The 19,513-nt window shown below is 53.9% G+C and overlaps 2 protein-coding genes across 2 annotated transcripts in view; one reads left to right on the top strand and one right to left on the bottom strand.

The window, feature by feature from the left end:
• Positions 1 to 1,404, bottom strand: part of LOC132685877 (GON-4-like protein) — a 75,619-nt gene extending 74,215 nt beyond the window's left edge. The window contains exon 1 of the mRNA XM_078441363.2: positions 1,076 to 1,404. The gene's annotated coding sequence lies outside the window, so the exon portion shown is untranslated. The remainder of the gene's footprint in view (positions 1 to 1,075) is intronic.
• Positions 123 to 18,685, top strand: SYT11 (synaptotagmin 11). The gene is made up of 4 exons (XM_078441372.2): positions 123 to 361; positions 6,223 to 7,049; positions 14,887 to 15,010; positions 15,561 to 18,685. Exons 1-4 carry the CDS (start codon positions 328 to 330, stop codon positions 15,869 to 15,871), a joined length of 1,296 nt encoding a protein of 431 aa, XP_078297498.2. The 5' UTR covers positions 123 to 327; the 3' UTR covers positions 15,872 to 18,685.
• Positions 18,686 to 19,513: the final 828 nt, after the last annotated feature.

Genomic DNA, 19,513 nt, shown 5'->3' with positions numbered 1-19,513 from the left:
CGGAAAGGGGCCGGGCCTGACTTCCGGAGCTTTTCGGACGGAGGCGGAGTCTTCTGCCGAGGGCCGTTCGGAAGAAGGCGGGGCCTACCTCGCATCAGGACCAGTCTGGCTGCACCTGCATCCTTCGCTCAGAGCATCCCTGGAGCATCTTAGGAGGCGCCCGCAGCTGGCAACCAGGGGCCCGGCCGTCGCAGGAGGCGTCCGCCAGATACCTCCCCACCTCCCCTGAGCTAGCGCTCTACCGCGGCGGCCTCGGTGCTGGCCGGGCGTCCCCAGACTTGGCCGACCACTGAAAAAGCATTTACAGCAATAGCCTCTGATTACGACATGGCTGAGATCACCAATATCCGACCTAGCTTTGGTAAGTAGAGCCGGGAAAACTAAGCCCGGGCCAGTGGAAACGTCTGCGAAGCCAGAGGAGCCCAGTGCTGGGAGGGAGCGGAGCCCACACCCGGCCCCCAAGCGCCAGCCCCCGCCAGGATGGGGCCTGCGGCGGCGGGCGGCGCCTGAACTTGAGCTGCGGGCTGCAGAGCTGGCCAGGCCCGGGACTTGCCGGGGGTCGCGGGTCCCCACGGCCGCCGAAACCTGTGTGGGCCGCGTCCGCGCGCTGGAGGGGGATGTGGGGGAGGGCGGGGGAGCGGGACGCGGACCCCTCCCCCTCGGGGCGCGCAGGGCGGTGCCCCCTGCTCCCCCTCCCACTGCTCCTCGGGCTGCGGGGGAGGGCGGCGGCGGGGGATGGGCGCCAAGATGGCAGCTGGGGGGGACCTGGGGGAGGGGGGCTGGAGGCGGGGGGCCGGCTTCGGGTGGGGGGGGAGCCTGGGCTGCGGGGGAGCGCGCGGGGAGCCGCTGCCCGGCCGGCGGGGCGCGGGGCGCGGGGCTGGCGGCCGCCGAGGGCCCTCGAGCGCGGTTCTGCACCGTAATGGTGGGTCCGTCCGCTGCTACCAAATGGCGCTTGGCGCTGCCGAGCCGGGGATGACGTGATGTCTATTCTGGGCCTCCTGGCAGCGCCCAGGCCCCTCTCCCCGGGCCTTTGTTCCCTGTTTCCCTGGCTGGCTTTTCCGAGAGGGGGACTCACCGCGCTGGCGCTGGCGGGGGCGCGGGCCCGGCCGGGGGGGGGGGGGGGGAGGGGCGGGGGAGGCCGGGCCCGGGGGAGGCCGCTTTGTGTACCCGGGAAGGCATTACGTCACCTCGGAGCGGCTGGCCCCCGACCCGGGCCTCCGGGCTCTCGGCTCGGCTGCACGCCCAGGGGCGGAGAGTGGAGTGGAAAATGGGAGGAAGAAGGGAAAGAAAAGCTGGGCGCGCAAGTGTTTTCCTCTGTGGGGCTTCCTCCAAAATGGGCCAGGGGTGCAGACTTCCTGGGCCAAAAATCGAGGAGTTGCCCTGCTCCTCCCTCACGTCTACCCCAGCTTGGATGAGCGTTGCTGCCGGCCAAGGGGTCCTTCACATCCCCTAAGACAGCCTGTCTGTCCCTCAGACGACCCAGAAATCTCGAGCATCCAGACCACAGCTTTTAGGGTGGGGCCGTAATCCAAGTAGGAAATGGCTTTTCTCACTCCCCAGTAAGAGGTTCATGGAAACAGAAGCCAATGAGCTCTCCCACCTCACTATCAGAAAGAAGACATCCGAGCAGGGGAAGCATCCAGAAAACAGATCACACCCATTAGCTACTGGTTCCCACTGATTCCCAAAGGCTAAATCTTAGCTGTATTTCTTTCTTACACCTCATTCACCTTCTGTGTCTTTATCTTTGAGTCCCGAATTTCCGAAATAGGTGGCCCTTTTGTGGTTACATGAGCACTCCGTGATTTTCGCACTGCTGTTTTTCTTCTTACACCTTCTTTCCAACATCACTCTTTTCTCTAATTGCGGTTCCAGGTTCCTGAGAAAGTTAGAAGTTACGAAACATAATGCAGTAGTTTCTTTTAGGGGGAAAAGAGAAAAAAGATTTTTCAAAGACGGGGGCACCTGGGCAGCTCAGTCGGCTCAGACCATGATCCTGGGGTCATGGGATCGAGCCCCTTGTTGGGCTCGGCACTGAGTGTAGAGCCTGCTGATGAGTCTCTCTCTCTCTTTCTCTCCCTCGGCCCCCATCTCCCCTCTCTCAATTTAAAAAAAGAGAGAGCGAGAAAAGATTATTTCAGCCTTTTACGTACTCCATTTTATTTCGTCCTTACGGTATCCTCCAGTTTTAGCATTATTATATATATTTGCCAGATGAGGAAACTGAAGTTCAGTGAAATAAGTAACTTGGGGTAAAGTCAAACAAACACGCAAGGGTAGTGCTAGGATTCAAACCAATGTCCAGTTGACGCCAAAACAAAGTCCGTTGTCATTTCACTGTGTCACCCTGGCCCACTTGACAGGGAAAGGCTGTTTGATGTTTTGGCACAGGGAGTGTCAACAGCAGGTCTGGTCAAAGGCTGAGAGAGCTGGGCACAGCCCCAATATGGCTCCCAGGTCTTTAGGCGGGTACAGAGGGTCCTACGTAGCTGCCACTTCTGACTTCCTCACATCTCACAGAGTACTTCATTTCAGATGCCTTAGCCCTCGGGAGATACACCAAGCCAACACTCAATTATCCGTGACCTTGGAGGACAAAAGGAGCAAGCAGTCACTGCAATTTACAACTACTTTAGAACGCTGGCTTCAGCCATTAGTTCCGACTTCCTTTTCCCACCAAGCTTTTGACTAAAGCAAGACAGAGGGTTCTGAGTTTCAGCATCTCTGATTTTTTCTAGTTCACTGCCTTGGGTGTGGGGGAGAGAGACGGGTTAACAGATACGAAAATGAAGAAGAAAATGGGGCAAGAGTGGGAAACCAGGTAGAGGAGAGCAGCTGGATAAGCCACGGATGGCTTCATCTGCTTGTCTTCGTTCCCTTCTCTATCCCCCTGAAAGTGGGAGTCCTTCCTCTTCTCTCTACCCATCCCACCCCCATCTTCTTTTTTATTACTATTATTTTTTTAATGTTTTTATTTATTTTTGAGACAGAGCATGAGCAGGGGAGGGGCAGAGAGAGGAGACACAGAATCGGAAGCAGGCTCCAGGCTCTGGGCTGTCAGCACAGAGCCCGACACGGGGCTCGCACTCGCAAACCGCGAGATCATGACCCGAGCCGAAGTCGGACGCCCAACTGACTGAGCCCCCCAGGCATGCCCCCCCACCTCCACCTCCATCTTCTAACCGCAGACGTGGAGGCATTATAAGCAGTAGTGGGTTGTTGCGAGATCACAGAGTAGATCTATAGTGGAGCCAAAAGGATTACTCCAGTGTCCCCAGCCGAGGCCTTTACACCTCCCTTTCACATCATTGTCAAAAATGTGCCTGTCTTGTTGGTTTCCTGCTTTCCTCTTCTCATGGAGGCAACCGGTGTTCGCTGTCATTAGTCAGTAGCAAGCAGTTTTCAGGAATGTCCCTGGTCGGTGGTGAATGGAAAGCCACTTTTTCACATTGTGCCCATTCTGATTGAACAACTGAATCCAATCAGTTGGTCAAACAAATATTTACTGAGCTCCTATTAAATGCAAAGACTCAGGGACTCAAAGATGGACAGCATGTTATTTCCACGTGCCTTCAAGGAGCTTACCACCAAGGCTGCTCCTGTTTTATGAAACCTGTCACTAACAGCTCTTATTTCACTTAATATATGAGAATAAACACTATTATTATTTAAACCTTGGTTTATTTTGTTAATGGCTTCACTCCTTAATATTATTGAAAAATGTAATGTCTCCTTTTCTTGCCTGATCCCAACTTTCATAGCATCATGGGATGTTGGAGAAAGAACTTAAGAGACATTTAGTCCAATCTCTACTGAAGAGATCTCTCTTAGAATATGCCTGACCAACGGTGATCAAACCTCCAGAAGTTTTCAGTTGGAGGTTCACTGCCTTATGAAGCAATCCGGGCCATTGTGAGGCTGAACTAATAATAATTTGACTCTTTTCACTGAGTCAGAATCTGTCTTCCTGTAGCTTGTATGCACTGGTGCTAGACGTGTCCTCTTTGTAAAGTCAAATCAGACCTTTTCCATCAAAATGCCTTGAATAATTGAAGAAAGTTGTTATTCCCAGACCCCTCAGCTCCAATTCCTTCAACTTTTCCTCATTTGATATGGTTTCCAGGGCTTTTACTATCTTGATTATCCATTAATGAAGAGGTGCTCTGGGGTCAGGCAGACCAGGGTTTGGATCCCATCACCGCCATTTGCTACCTCGTGGCCTATGGCAGATTTGAGCCCCCAGGTTCCTCAGTTATAAAGTGAGGATATTAGTGGTACCTAGTCAGTGAATTCATTGATTCAGAGAGAGCTCTAGAACAAGGCAAGGACACAATAAATGCACACAGAAAAATAGCGATTTTTATTCTTGTCATTGCCGGACAGAACATTCCATATATGTTATCCCAGTGCAGATTAAATTATGCTACCCCCCAACCCTGTCATCGGGACATCATACTCCTGGTATAGGTTGGCATCAGCCTAATTATACTTCGGAATAAACAACTAGATTATTTCTGCTCAGACTTGTTAAGTAAGGCCTCCCATTGTGTATCAACAGGTTTTTGAAGGCCAATATAGAATTTTACATTTATCCCTGATGTATGTAATCATACGGACTCCTTTTTTTTTCCTGTCTGTGGAGGCTGTCGTGAATTCACTAATTCATTTCTTCGATGACTACTTACTATGTGCCGCATGGTTCTAGGACCTGGGGATATAGCAGTGATCAAAACAGACAGTCACTATTGCTAATCTTATCTAGTAAGGAGGACAGATGAATATATGTCAGGAGTACTAAGTTCTATGAGGAAAAATAAAGCAGAGTGATGGGCATATTATCTCACGTGGGGCAGCCAGGAAATGCTGCTCTGATAAGGTAAGATTGGAGCAGAGGTCTGCAGTTGGTGAGGCAGTGAGCTGGGCAGATAGCTGTGGAGGGATGTTTCAGGAAGAATCTGGAATATGTTGAAGTCACGTTTATTTCCTTAGTCCTCCCTGCCCTACGCATGGCTTCCCCAAAAAGTAATGTGGGCAACCAGAGGCCTTATCTAGACCTTTAAGGCCCAAATCCAGTTTGGCTTCAGTGAACTTAAAGGGCAAAAGAAACCCCAAACTCGTTAGGGTCCCAGCTTGTGTGGGAAAGGACAAGAGGAGAGGAAGGGAAGGAAACGGTCTGTTTCTCTTTAGTTATCTGTTCGTGCAACAAATACGTACCAAGTACACGTTTGTGTTTTCAACATTGGGGATACAGAAATGAACCCAACAGACAAAATCCCTGTTCTTGTGAAACTTACTCTTTAGTGAAGAAGTTATTTACTGTAGTAAAATTATGCACGTGTGTGTGTTCCTATATATATATATATATATATATATATATATATATATATATATGTTTTTTTTTTTTTTTGGGGGGGTGCACACACGCATGTGTTTTGCCGTGTGTGAGACAGATAAGACCTATGGAGACGATGACACAGGGTAGGACCCCGGGGGCGGGGGGGCTAGGTGGGAAGAAGGTTGAGCTTTGAGGTAGGGTGGTCAGGGAAGGCCTTGCTGAGGTGATATTTGAGCAGAGAGCTGACATTTTGCACAGTCCCTGTTTCTTCCTATTTAAGATGCAAGCATTGGGAACTGGGAGCTGAAATTTGGAATGTATTTTTAAAATACTCAGATCCAGACTTCTTTTTACCACCCTTGAGCGCACTCCCCAAACCACCCAGGCTCAGCCCTGCATTCTTCTACCCCAGCTGCCAGGCGGCCCGCACAGGCCCACGGCAAACCCTGTGCTGGATGCTGTGGAATATTCTCCCGAAGCCAGACGCAGCCTGTGCCCTTGAGCGTTGTGTAACAGTGGAGGTAGAGGTGACTTTGTAACACCTACGAGGTAGCTTTATGTGAATCACAAATCAGTAGGAGCGACCCAAGTCCTTAAGTGCTGCGAGAGGGCCAGGGAAAGAACGGGGAGTCGGGTGGGGCCCTTCCCGGACGGCTTCCTGGAGAAGAGAAAGACTTCACCGGGTTCGGTGGAAAGGAAAAGCCGTGGTTGGTGGGAGGGGATGGCGCGGGGCATCCCCGGGAGAGGGGAGGTTCTCAAGCCCAGACGGGCCGGATTGGCGGTGCAGGTGCCAGATTGCCTTGGCTTCGCAGAGGCCCCCAGTGGAGGAGCTGCAGACGGGGGTTGAGGTCCACCTGCCTTGACGCGTCTCTGGTCTCCACCTGCAGATGTGTCGCCAGTGGTGGCCGGCCTCGTCGGGGCGTCCGTGCTTGTGGTGTGCGTCTCGGTGACCGTCTTCGTGTGGACATGCTGCCACCAGCGGGCAGAGAAGAAGCACAAGACCCCCCCCTATAAGTTTATCCACATGCTCAAAGGCATCAGCATATACCCAGAGACCCTCAGCAACAAGAAGAAAATCATCAAAGTGCGGAGAGACAAAGACGGCCCCGGGAGGGAAGGGGGGCGTGGGAGCGTGCTGGTGGACGCGGCAGAGGCTGGCCTGCTGGGCCGAGACAAAGGCCCCGGGGGCCCCAGCTCTGGATCTTGTATGGACCAGCTCCCTATTAAAGTGGACTATGGGGAAGAACTGAGGAGCCCCGTCGCGAGCCTGACCCCTGGGGAGAGCAAAACCACTTCTCCGTCGTCTCCGGAGGAGGACGTCATGCTAGGATCCCTCACCTTCTCGGTGGACTATAACTTCCCGAAAAAAGCGCTGGTGGTGACAATCCAGGAGGCTCACGGGCTGCCGGTGATGGATGAACAGACCCAGGGCTCCGACCCCTACATCAAAATGACCATCCTTCCCGACAAGCGGCATCGGGTGAAGACCAGAGTGCTGCGGAAGACCCTGGACCCCGTGTTTGACGAGACCTTCACCTTCTACGGCATCCCGTACAGCCAGCTGCAAGACCTGGTGCTCCACTTCCTCGTCCTCAGCTTTGACCGCTTCTCCCGGGACGACGTCATCGGGGAGGTCATGGTGCCGCTGGCCGGCGTGGACCCCAGCACGGGCAAGGCAGAGCTGACCAGGGACATCACCAAAAGGAACATCCAGGTGAGGAGGAAGAGCGTGTTGGCGGTGGGGGGACTGATAGGTTGGGGGAGATGAGAGCTCGGGGAACAAATGGAGGGCAGGGGGCGGACGGATGGAAGGAGGGGCTGTCAGGAGTCAGCAGTGGCCGGAGTAAAACGGAGGGCCTGTCCAGCCGAGTCTCCTCCAAAAGGCACTTGGCACGGACAGAGGCACAGGCAGCTGCTGAGATCTCGCCCAGTGCTGGGCATCCTGATGCTAAGCCGGGCTTGCTTGGAGCGGGCTGGCCCCCCGGTTCTAGACCCTCATGACATCAATGCTGTGGGGGCCGGTTTCTTCTCCAAAGTCACGTGTGACCTTCCTCTGCTGAACTGTGACGGGGCTTCGGTCATCTTGCCCTCAGCTTCCCTTTCTCAGCCCAGATCGCGGGTATAAGTAGTATCGTGTGTCTGTGTGTTCGCAGCCGTCCCATAAATGCCGTGTAGGGACTCGATTCACCGCCCAGCCCCTCTCCCGGGCCTCAGCCCCGCCACACACGCTCATCCTCGGCACCCCATTTGCACAGATCGGCCGGGGAGTCAGGGCCCACCCTCCTGCCTCCTCCCCGCTGGGCGGCTCTGGCTCTTGACCTGTAGTTTCAGGGGCGCAAGAAACGTGCCCTCCCCCCCCCCCCCAGTTCGCCCGTTTCTCCCACAACCGGGGGAGCAGGGTGGTTCTCCGTGGAGCACTCCGGCTCTGGCCGGACTGGCTGACTCCAGGCCCAGCTCACCACCTCCCAGCCGAGTGGCCCCGGTGAGCGCCTGAACCCTCCTCAGCTCGTTTCCCCGTCTGTGAAATGGGGCCGATAATACTGTCTTCCTTGCAGTGTTGTAAGGATTAGGTGAGATAATGCGTCCGGCACGTCGTTGCCCTTGAGGGGCCTTTACTTTAGTGAAGGAGAAAGACGGTCTTGACAACAGCCAGGTGGTCAGCGTGGAAGAGGCTGTTGGCATTTTAAACGCAGAGTTTCATTCCTGTTGCAAGATACGACAGGAGTGGTTAATAACAGGGGCTTTGAAGTCGAACCCGAGTTTGAATCCAAATCTCGCCAGCCAGCTGACCTTGGGCGAGCTGCTTAGCTCCTCTGATCTCGGTTTCTGATGGGAACTAAGCGAGATGGTACATCTACGTAGCCCCAGGCACACCGTAAACCTTCAAGAAATCGTAACCGCGACTGTTATTGCTGTCATTAGTAAGGTTTGGTCCCTGGGAGGTACGTGTGGTTAGCAGACATTTATATTTTAACAAAACGAAGGAAGGCAAGGGGTGTGCAGAAGGAGGTGGAAGGTTCAGAAAGGATGTCAGGGCCGCTGAGAACAACTGCTCACCTTCCAGAAAGAGCCGTGGCCCTGGCTGCCGTGCTTCTCTCCCGACGCCTCTTCCACCTCCAGGCCCACACTGGACTCAGCAGGGAGGCAGGAGGGCCAGGATCGGACAAAGGAGGCTTACGGGGCCAGTAGAGGCTGGGTGTGCCCTGAGCGCCGGGCACAGTTTACCCGCTGGACGAGGGCGCCTTCCTCCCTTCCATGCTGTGTCTCTGGCACCTGTCACAGCAGCCGCCCGGCCACGCCACTGCCCGGGGAGCTGCGGCTGCCGCGTGGCACACCAGCCCTGCCTCCCAGGGGCCAGAAGCCCCCGCATCTTGAAGGGCGTTAGAGGTGCTCTTCGGGTCCTAAACGCTGGTCCCCTGCCAAGACGGGGGAGACGTCCGAGAGCCCAACACAGCAGAGGCTCTTGTACCCTCAGAAGCACGGGTCGGAACTGCGGCGGTGACATGTTCTCAGCCCCCTCCACCGCGTCCCCTTCCCCGCCATCTCCTTTCCTCGGGGCTCTGTTGAGTCCTCCCTGCTCCTCCTTTCCAGCAGCCCCAGTGCTCCATTGCCTGCCTTCATCAGCGCTGCACACCGTCCTTCCCTGCAGCCCCAGCCTCGGTGAAGCCACCAGCTGGCCAGACTCCCCCAGACGGCTCGTGCTCTTGCCGCCCAAGGCTGAAAGCAGGCGATGGCTCTGTGCCAGGCTGCAGCTGGGGAGAGACTGGCCAGGAAAGGGACTGATTTGGGCTGGGAACAAAACAGCCTCAAATCCCGGACACTGGCCAGGGAGCACAGACAATGGCATTTGCTAAACCGCCAGGGGCTCTTGGCAAGAGCCACGTTTCTTTCCACTTTATTAACTCCCTTCAGGAGGGACAAGCCAGGGCGAGGATCCTGAGCAACAGGCCCCCTGGGAGAGGCGCAGACAGGACACGCAGAGCCCTCCAGCCCGCTGGACCTCCTCAGCGTGTTTCTGCAGCCAGTGCCTGTGGCCAGGGCTGCGCTCCGTCCCGAGCCACGAGTCCACACGCCTGCCTGTAGCACGGCCTCCCTGCTGTGGCCCAGAGTCTGCCCTTTCTGGGTCTCCCCTTGGCTCAGCAGTTAGAGCTGCTCTGGACCGTCCCGCACTCTATAAAGAGCTTTTTCTGGTCTGTGGAAGGCATCCGTTATAATACAGGGCCACGTTCTCTTCTCCCACCCGGAGGCTTGGGTGGGGACTGCTGGGAATTGGGTTTCCCCAGATAACCCCACACCCCTACCTGAACTTCCTTCAGCAGAAAAATCGCCTCTCATCCTTCCTTTTGCCTAGTGTGGTCTGGTTGAAGAAGCCCAGGACTGGCTGTCATCTGTGACTCCCATTTTAGTCCTCATTCGGGGCCAGCGGCCACCGTTTCTCAGCCTTGATCCTTGGCAGAGAAGGCTAATGGGATCACGGAGAGCGCTCTCAGCTCTTAGGAAAAATTAGCCCTTGATTATTAGTAAAAGAAGATCACAGTATAAATTCTATAATGCCCTAAATCTCTGAATTAGACTCTGGAACCAGCTTTTTTTGGGAGGAGCGGGGGGCAGCTATTTCTCTAATATTTCATTTGGTTAGAAATTATTATTATTGTTTTTGAGTACGCTCTATACCCAGCGTGGGGCTCGGACTCATGACCCTGAGGTCAAGAGTCTCCTGCTCTTCTAAGACAGCCAGCCACCCCTCGGATAAAAATCAAAGTGAATTAAAGTAGAGTGAAAATTCAAGTAAATTCCCATAAAAGATCACCCACGAGGGGGAGGGAGGCGGCCCAGAGGGGGCCTGGGGGCAAGAGAGGGTGGAAAGAGAAGTAACTGACAAGCGGGCCTTGCAGAGCTGTTAGATTCCCCCGAATCTCTTCGCGTCATTGTTTTCCAAATCTCTTCCCATCTTTCCTGGGCCACATCTGGTGCTGATGGCCTGGGACACTGGTCGTGGGAATGCCAGGATTCTCGAAATCTCAGACTCCTAAGGAACCTGAGAGGTCATCCAGTCGAGCCAAAAGGGACTGAAAAGAGAGAAAGAAATGAGCCACGGAGAGAGTGGCTGTATGTGTGTACTGGGGAAAAGAAGATGTGGTTGAACATCAAGGTTTTTGTTTCTCTTGTTTTCCCATGACTGTGATTGGTGTGGAGGTGGCCCCAGAGGACCTCTGGCCCCAATAAAGTTGTACTGAGGACGCGCGGGGCCACCTGGTGCAGAGACTGTGTGGCTCGCCAGTCACTCTGGAACGGACCCTCACCCTACCGTGTCTTCCCTACCCCCACTCTTTCTGTTCCTCTTCTGCACTGTGGGAGAAAGGCGCCTGAGAGCAAAGCCTCCCCGCTCTTTCAGGCACGGAGGACACCCTTCCTCCCCCTGCACTCTTGCTTGTCTGCCCCCAGCAGGGTTTTTGCCTCACTCGGCCAGGGGGCTGGGAACCGGAGCTCACTCCCAGCCCTTGACAAAGATCCCTTGAGAAAGAGCCATTGACAATGCCACTCGCAGTGGGAATTGGGTGGAAAGAGAAGGGGGGAGGGGAGGGGACGTGAGATCTGGCCTTCAGTGTGGAGGCAGGAGGCACAGTGGCACTCGGGTGCTATTGTGGCTGCAGACTTGACCTGGGCTTCACCGGGGGCACTGGACAGGGGTGGGAGTTCTGCCCAAGTAAGATGACCAGAGGTGAAGGGGGGGGGGGGGGATCAGATGGAGAACAACTGCCTGAGGGGTGATTTTAGGGGAGAAAAGAAAGTTGTAACCAGAAGTTGTTCACTTTCTCTGAGAACTAGGGAAGGGGCATGGGGATTTAGACTGGAAAGATTTGGCTATAAGGGATGATTTACAAAACACAGTTTTAACCAAATAATTAGGAAACATAAGCTATAATTTTATAGCTAATGGTTTTTTTTTTTTTTACAAATAAAACACTTGGGTTTTTGTTTTTAACGATCAGGCTCATGTAACTTTTTTAAAGGAGGCTCCATACCCAAAATGGGGCTCGAACTTATGACCCCGAGATCAAGAGTCAGTCGCACGTTCTTCCTGCTGAGCCAGCCAGGCGCCCCCAAAAAACTCTGTTGTTTAGAGTTTCCCTTTTACGCCATCTACCCTTCTTCTGTATACAAAGTGAGAATTATATTTAATTGTATATAATTAATTTTATATAGTAATATAAGATTATATTTAAATCTTTATATTTAAAGATTGTGTGTGCAGGGGCGCCTGGGTGGCTCAGTCAGTTAAGCGTCCGACTTCGGCTCAGGTCTTGGTCTCACAGTTGGTGAGTTCGAGCCCCACGTCGGGCTCTGTGCTGACAGCTCGGAGCCTGGAGCCTGCTTGGGATTCCGTCTCCCTCTCTCTGCCCCTCCCCCACTCATGCTCTACCTCCTTCAAAAATAACACTAAAAAAAAAATTAAAAAAAAAAAAAAGATTGTGTGTGCATATTTCGTGTTTAGTGCCAGTATTCAAGGATGTTCCAGACCTCAAATCTAGTTAACATTTCTTTGGGGCTCATGGAATGAAGTGGTGGCCCAGATCACCCAGAAGTTCCTTCTAGATCAGTGCTCACTGCCGGAACTCTCTGTGACGGTGCAAACGTTCTGTACGTGCACCGGGACACTTGAAATATGGCTAGTGTGACTAAGGAACTAAAATTTTAATCTTACTTAATTTTAACTAATTTAAAATTAAATTTAAACGGACACGTTTAAATTGGAGCTAGTGGCTACCGTATCGGATAGCTCAGTTCTGAATGTTCCTCTGGAAGGCGCTTAATTTCCCTTATCGCGTGGGATTACTTTCCTGACGCCATTTGGCCGTACCTAATAGTAAAAATGAGTTTACGTTCTCCGATTGCGTTCTGACTCACGTCAAAAGGAAGCAGCCCAGAAGTATACCGGTTGGCAGGGACAACCAGCCCGTGACCCTAAGCTGGCCGAGGGTGCTTCCGCGGACATCATCGAGAGCTGACAACATGTATGTTCTGGGAAAGGAAAGACCGTGGGGCTTCAGTCTAGCAGAGAAAAGCCATGAAAATCTTTTGTAAGTCTGTTCGCTTTTGGACTTCGGTTTCAAAAGCTAGCGGGTGAGTTCCAATCCTAGTCCCGTGATGCCCTACCACGGACCTTTGCGTACGTTCCCGGAATGAAATGTAGCCTCAGGAAAGGTTCTGAACCAGGCGAGCTATTACTCCAGTTTCATTCCTTGAGGGGAGTTAGGCTTCTAGTCAAAGCACAGATTTTTAGGTTTCTTTCCTCGTTTTCCACTGACGAGCTAATTAAATTACTCGCTGCTGTTCTTTCCTGCACAGGCACCCTGAGCAGGTAGCGCAGAAGTCTGCGAGCTTCTCCAGATAGGGCTTCCCGCCGCCCCCCGGCCGGCCCCAGCCGCTAGCATCGCGCCTTCCCCAAGCAGGTGCACAGGACGTTGTCGTCGGGAGCGTGTGGCCCGGTTTTGCGCAGTCCGCGAACTCCTGGAGTAGGTGACATTTCTTGAGGGCTTTGAAGGACATAGGAACGAGACTTGCTAGCGAGGGAGTGGTTTCTGTCCCAAATTTACCTTATTATGTCCAGTGTTCCTTGAGCCCCACCTCCTTTTTGTTTCCTCTCTCCCAGCCCCATCCTCACTTCATAAAAAGGTAGGTACACATTAAAATTTTTAAAGATTTTTAACGAGAAAAAAATAATTTTTTGATCATAATTTTAAAAATGAGCTAAGAAACAAGAAATTGCCCTCCACTCTCCCCTCCCACTTCCACTTTCGTCAGTTCTTCCTGACACATCTTGCCCCACACCCATCCCCGGGTCCCGGCCTCAGTGTCCCCTCCTCAGCCTCGGGGCCGCCTCTGCTCTGTCCGTCCGTCCGTCCATCAGTTGTCCAGCCTCCACTAGAACGGTAGCGGCCTTCATAAATTGTCGACGGCGGCAACGCCTGTCGCCCCTGTGCCGGCTGGCTGCCCTTGGCCTGTGTGCCGCGGCTGAGTCTGCTGTTTGGTTCCAAGGCCCTCGCCTGACCCACCCCCCAGGTTCCCTCCTCCTGGCACCTCCCCCCAACTCTGGGAACACAGGGGACCCTCTCAGGACCCAGTGCCTTCATAGCGGCCATTCCTGCCGCTCGTCCTGACCCGTCTTCCCACGGACTCACGGTCATAAACTCAGCCCGGAGGTCGTGTGGCAAACCCTCCTCCCGTGGGTCCCCCAGCAGCACTGGGACGGGTCCTGACGGCCCCCAGGAGGGCGTGTTTGTTTGCGCCTGTCTCTCTGGACATGGTAAGCTCCCTGGGAGCAAGAACCAGATCCTGGGCGCCCGGCTGGCTCTGTCCGTCGAACATGCAACTCTTGATCTCGGGGTTGTGAGTTCAACCCCCACCTTGGGCATAGAGACTAGAAAGAAAAGAAAAATGCGGGGAGATGAAAAAGAAAGAAAGAAAAAAATAAGGATTTGGGTCCTATTTGCTCCAGATCCCCAGCACCCAGCTTGTAGTAAGTATCCAAATATTGTTTCAAGTGCCCTTAGAGGGGCACCTGAATGGCTCAGTTGATTAAGTGTCCAGCTCTTGGTTTTGGCTCAACTCATGATCTCATGGTTTGTGAGTTCAAGCCCCACATCAGGCTCTGCGCCGACAGAGCAGAGCGTGCTTGGAATTCTCTCTGTCACCTCTCTCTCTGCCCCTCCCCTGCTCTCTCTCTCTCTGCCCCTCCCCCACTCGTGCTGTCCCTCTCAAAATAAATAAAGTTAAAAAAAATTTATTTTTTAATGTCCTTGGAGGACCAAGGACATTTTTCAAGCTCAAAGTAGAACCTGGCATAAAACGTAAAGAGGGGAACAGGCAGACGTGAGTGGGGGAGGGGCCAGCACTCCGAAGTGCTTTCAGTGAGGCAGGAGGAGCAGGTGTGGACATCCACCTTGTGAAATGGAGGAACAGTCGCCAGAAAGTTCGGGAGCCTGCCCAAAGCCAGGTGGTGAGTAAATGGCAAAGCTAAGGCTCCAACCCAAGTTTCCTGCCTTCCAGTCTACAGTCTCCAAAACTTTCATCGCGAGAACCAAATGAGACCGTCGGAGACAATGCGCTTCTGTCTCGCGCCCCGTGTGCCAGGCACTGGCACAGGTAAACGTTTACCGATTTTAACGTATTTAATCCTCTCGATAATGCTTTGAGGTCAGTACCGTTTGTACCTTCATCTTTCAGCTGAGGAAAGTGACGCAGAGACGTCCAGGTCTCGTCCCAGGTCACGCAGACAAGCATTCGAGCAGGACTTGGATCCGGACCAACCTGGCCTCACGGTCTGCGCTCTTGAATACTAGTCGAGGCTGCCTCTCCTTGCAGATGATTTTATTTAGTATCAGGATTGGAAGTAGAGTATTTCCGTTTTTCTCTCCCCGTTACTTTGGTAGCTACATCCCCACAGGGCGACCGTCTCCCCTGTGCCTCCCCCGGTCACTGCTGCGCACTCACTGTGCCAGGCTCTGTCCCTCGCAGCGGGACCCTCACCTGCTGTTCCTTCTCCACAGAAGTGCATTAGCAGAGGGGAGCTCCAGGTGTCTCTGTCATACCAGCCCGTGGCACAGAGAATGACAGTGGTGGTCCTCAAAGCCCGACACCTGCCGAAAATGGACATCACCGGTCTCTCAGGTAGCAGCTATTTACTCCAACCTACTTCTGTCCGTCCCAGCACCACCGCGTCCCGGCCTGGGGCCCCGACAGCGCCCGCGTTTTAGGACCCCTAGCATCCTGTTCCTCTGTCCACGCTCTCCTCGTGGCGATTGCCTGGGTTGTAGGTCTCCCTAGCGGGGGGCGGGGGTGCTCTGAGTGGGCGTATGGGGTCTTGACGTTTGGTGGGGTGTCGGGGCCGGGGTGGGTGTGCGTGCCAGGTGCTGAGCCCCCGCTCCGGGCGAGACATCTCAAAAAGACTGCGGGCTTTTGTTAGTCCCGGCGCCCTTGCAAACGCCTCCTGGTGTCACGGGGTTTCTTCAGACCTGACTTGGAGGAAGTTCTCTTAGGCTCCCGCTTGGCTCCCGTGGCCCCCCTACCCAGGCAGACAGACGCACGTAAAGTCAGAGCGGGTTTGGCGTGAGGGGCCACCAACGAGAGGAACGTGAGAGCCCCTCCCTGCCAACACGAAACCAGCAGGAGGACCGTGTCATGGGTCTGTCTCCCTCTTTTCTTGTCTCTTTGGCGGCCCCAGATCCTTACGTCAAGGTGAACGTCTACTACGGCAGAAAGCGCATCGCCAAGAAGAAAACCCACGTGAAAAAGTGCACTTTGAACCCAGTCTTCAACGAGTCTTTCGTCTACGACATCCCCCCTGACCTGCTGCCTGACATCAGCATCGAGTTTCTGGTCATCGACTTCGACCGCACCACCAAGAACGAGGCGGTGGGGAGGCTGATCCTGGGGGCACACAGCATCACCACCAGCGGGGCGGAGCACTGGAGGGAGGTGTGCGAGAGCCCCCGCAAGCCCGTGGCCAAGTGGCACAGTCTGAGCGAATACTAATCCTGTGCTCCTCGCCTGAGCCCGGGGCCGGGCAGGGCAGGCGGGGAGATGCCAGGGAGAAGCAGACTTAAAACCTCATTTTAGTTGTAGAAGAAGATTTCTTACAAAATAAACCCCACGAAGAACGCCCCGTGACCACAGCTGCAGATCAGTTCTTAGTGATGATGATTTTTCTCCTTCGCAAGGCACTAGAAATTCTTTTTTTGTTTTTTTTTTTTTTTATGGGGAAAAAGAGAGGGAAAGGCCTCGCCAGTCTATATATAACAATGTAACCTTATACTTGCATGTCTAATACAAACTGAAGAAATTAGCCTAACTGCCAATATCAAGTTACAGATTTTGATCCATGAAAATTGTGTTTTGTGCCGAATTGTATTTGCTGATTACCTGAAATTGGCCTCTTTTTACCGGGCTTTGCTGGAGAGGCGCCGTCTCCCCCCCCACCTCTGCAGGTGAGACCTCACGGCTTCATCTTCCCCGTGTTCTCTGACACCCCTGCTCCTTGGCTGAGCCCAAGGTCCAGAGGTCCAGAGTGAGCCAGGAAACAGGCCGGGTGGACGAGGCAGGGTTTGCAGGGGAGAGAGGATCCGAGGCGTGGGGTCTCTGCGCCAGCGTTCCCGTGGGGAGGGGGCAGGGGCAGTCTGTGATTAATTTGTGACAAAGCACACGAACACAGCAGACTCACTAGGTAGAATTCGGGTTTACGGAACTAGATGACTGCTCTGGAGGGAGCTTTGAAGACTTCAGATCTGGCTCTCCGGTGGCACCAGTGGGCTCGTGCGGCCGGTCCCAGACGCTGTTTGTGAGCGTGGGCAGAACGGAGGTGCCCGTCACCACCTTGCAGCTACACCAGCAAGTGACAGTCATTTGTTGGTTCGAAGGATGAAACTGACCATTTTTTTTTTTTTCCAGAAATGCTCACCATGGAGAAGCTGCAGTCTTCTCAGGTAGCTTAGAGGAGGTTGGCTTTGCTTCATAAGGAAAAGGGCCTGCGGAAACTAGTCTGTATCCTTAAATTTTTCAATCGCGGCTCTTAAAAATAACGAAGTAAGTAAACGTGAGTTAAGGAGTGATCGAGGTAACCTGGAATCTTCTATAACATCCCGTCCCTCGTGGTTCTTGGGCTCCAGGGGTCGAGACCAGGTGGAGGGATGGGATGGGGGCAGCCCAGGGTGCGAGGGATTCAACTTCAGGCCTCCTGACTCCGGGCGGGCGGGCCGTGGCTCTGAGGCCAAGGCCTCCCAGAGGGCAGACACCTGGTCCGCTGGCTGCAGGCGAGCGTGCAGGGCCAGCAGGCCTTTCCTCTGGCCTGCGCGGGGGCTCACGCGAGCAGCAGCCGGAACCAAGGCCCGAAGGGGCCGCCGAGGCAGGGCCACACCCGACAAGAGCCGTCCTTCCCTCTGGCCTCCGAGGAGGCCGGGTGTCCAGACAGGGCGGCGATGTTGCCTTTGACGATCCCCGAGCTCTTGCGGATTTAAAACCAGTCTGCTCCCCCTGAATCCCTTTGCTGTTCTTTCTGAAGCCTGGATTCTTGACAGTGCGGAGCAGTGCCGAGCAGGCCCGGAGCCCACGCCGCCGGCCCCCGCCCTCGTCTGACTCCCCGGCCTGGCGGTGTCCCCACTGGTCTCCAGCCTATACTCCATGGAATGTAAATACTGTATCATACGTAGAAGAAAATAATTTTTGTTTTCTAAAAATGCATTTTGAGATAGTTTAATGTAAATCGGACAGGAGCGTCCTGAAGCCCCCTTAGGAAAAAACCTGCTTCCTCTTCATCGCCTTAATGTCTGAAGATCAGAAACCACTGAGCACCCCGCTCGTGTCCTTCCCAGAAACAGTGCAAAGCAACAGGCGAGACAGTCTGGTGTTTGCCCCGCTGAGTGCCTGTAGCCCCTCCTGCGGCCCCCTCTCCCCGTCTCCCCCCCCCCCCCCCCCCCGCCCCCCGCCTCCAGGCGGCTTTCCTCCCTCATTCTTCTGGGCTGTTGAGCAGTGGGCGGTGAGGTGACAGGGCGGGGACCGTAGTTCTGGAGCCAGGAGTGGCCTCCGAGGAGGCAGACAGCACAGGGCCCCTCCCTCCTACCTCACGCCTGATCCATCATGCCCTTGGCTTTGCTGTCCCAAAGTTTCCTAGCTGCCTTCGGCTTTCACCCGTGTCCCTCCCAGAGCCACCTGAAAGGGCGGAGGAGTAGTGTCCTCCTCGGAGTCAGTTGAAAGACAAGAGAGTCGCACCCTAGCTTTTGCACAAGGCACTCGTGGTCGGGAACGGGTTAGGGAACGGTCACTTCTGATTTTCCAAGAGTCAGTCCTTCTCTGCTGATAATCTTGATTCCTTTGGGAAGACAAGAGTTTTTCGTAATAACAAAAGTCCCTCTATGAATTATTCCTCCGTTCGGTTCTTCTCGGTGGAGCACAGCCACGAGGTACGTGTCCATGAACATGCTCTAGATATGAAAACAGAGAGAACTGGTTTGTGGGACAGGAGCGGCTTGCTCAGGAGAGGGAACGGTACGCGTCCTTTTTCTTGGAAGGCTCTTATTATGGCCACGACAGTGACATCGCCCTCACCATGATCCTTCTCCGATGTGGTCGTCTTTCTTTACCTTGTGTCTTCTCTTGTAAAAATGAAACTCAAAATAAATGTGTCAAATGCAAAAAAAAAAAAAAAAAGAAAAAACGGAAAAAAGCTAACATGAGTTGTGTGAAACTGCATAATGCTGTAATGCTAACCTACAATGTGTAACGCTATCTTGTACGTGGACTTTGTTAATGCACCACACAAGTGCAAAATAAAGACTGACTCACATTAAACACGCACAGGGACATGTGCATGGTTTTCTTGAGAGCCGGTGACTGGGAATGAGGTTGGTCCTCAGACTCCGGGATGTTCCAGGGCGCGCTTTCCAGTGTGGGCCCCACAGCACCTGATCCGTGGCCATCTGGAGCACTTGTTAGAAAAGGCAGAGTCGGGGGGGTGGGGGGGGATGGATGCCCTGCTGGCCGAGTTGGGGGAGCCTGCAGCGTCTGCTCTCGGGGTCGTGAGCTTGAGCTCCACACCGGGTGTAGAGCTTACTTAAAAGAAAGAAAAGGGGCGCCTGGGTGGCGCAGTCGGTTAAGCGTCCGACTTCAGCCAGGTCACGATCTCACGGTCCGTGAGTTCGAGCCCCGCGTCAGGCTCTGGGCTGATGGCTCGGAGCCTGGAGCCTGTTTCCGATTCTGTGTCTCCCTCTCTCTCTGCCCCTCCCCTGTTCATGCTCTGTCTCTCTCTGTCCCAAAAAGAAAAAAAAAAAAAAAAAAAAAAAAAAAAGAAAGAAAAGGGGCGCCTGGGTGGCTCGGGAGGTTGAGCGTTCGATTTCGGCTCAGGTCATGATCTCGCGGTTCATGAGTTCGAGCCCCGCATCAGGCTCTGTGCTGACAGCTGGGAACCTGGAGCCTGCTTTGGATTCTGTGTCTCCCTCTCTCCCTGCCCCTCCCCACTCATGCTCTGTTTCTCTGTCTCAAAAATAAACGTAACAAAAATTTTCAAAAAAAGAAAAAATGCAGATTCCAGGCTCCAGACCTAAAATCCTTTCTCTAGCGTTTCTGTTTTCCTCTCAAAATGTTATTCCTAAGACCATAACCACCAGGAGAGAGATAAGGGCTTTG

The sequence above is a fragment of the Panthera onca genome, chromosome F1 (genome assembly GCF_046562875.1).
Source record: "Panthera onca isolate mPanOnc1 chromosome F1, mPanOnc1 haplotype 2, whole genome shotgun sequence".
NCBI lineage: Eukaryota > Metazoa > Chordata > Mammalia > Carnivora > Felidae > Panthera > Panthera onca.
Note: the sequence above shows the minus strand (reverse complement) of the source record. Positions and strands in the feature narration are given on the sequence as shown.

Excerpts from the sequence above, each read along its gene's own strand:
- SYT11 (XM_078441372.2), top strand. The coding sequence starts at position 328 with ATGGCTGAGATCACCAATATCCGACCTAGCTTTG. Across the intron at positions 362-6,222 it reads CAATATCCGACCTAGCTTTG|ATGTGTCGCCAGTGGTGGCC; the intron begins GTAAGTAGAGCC and ends CTCCACCTGCAG. Across the intron at positions 7,050-14,886 it reads TCACCAAAAGGAACATCCAG|AAGTGCATTAGCAGAGGGGA; the intron begins GTGAGGAGGAAG and ends CCTTCTCCACAG.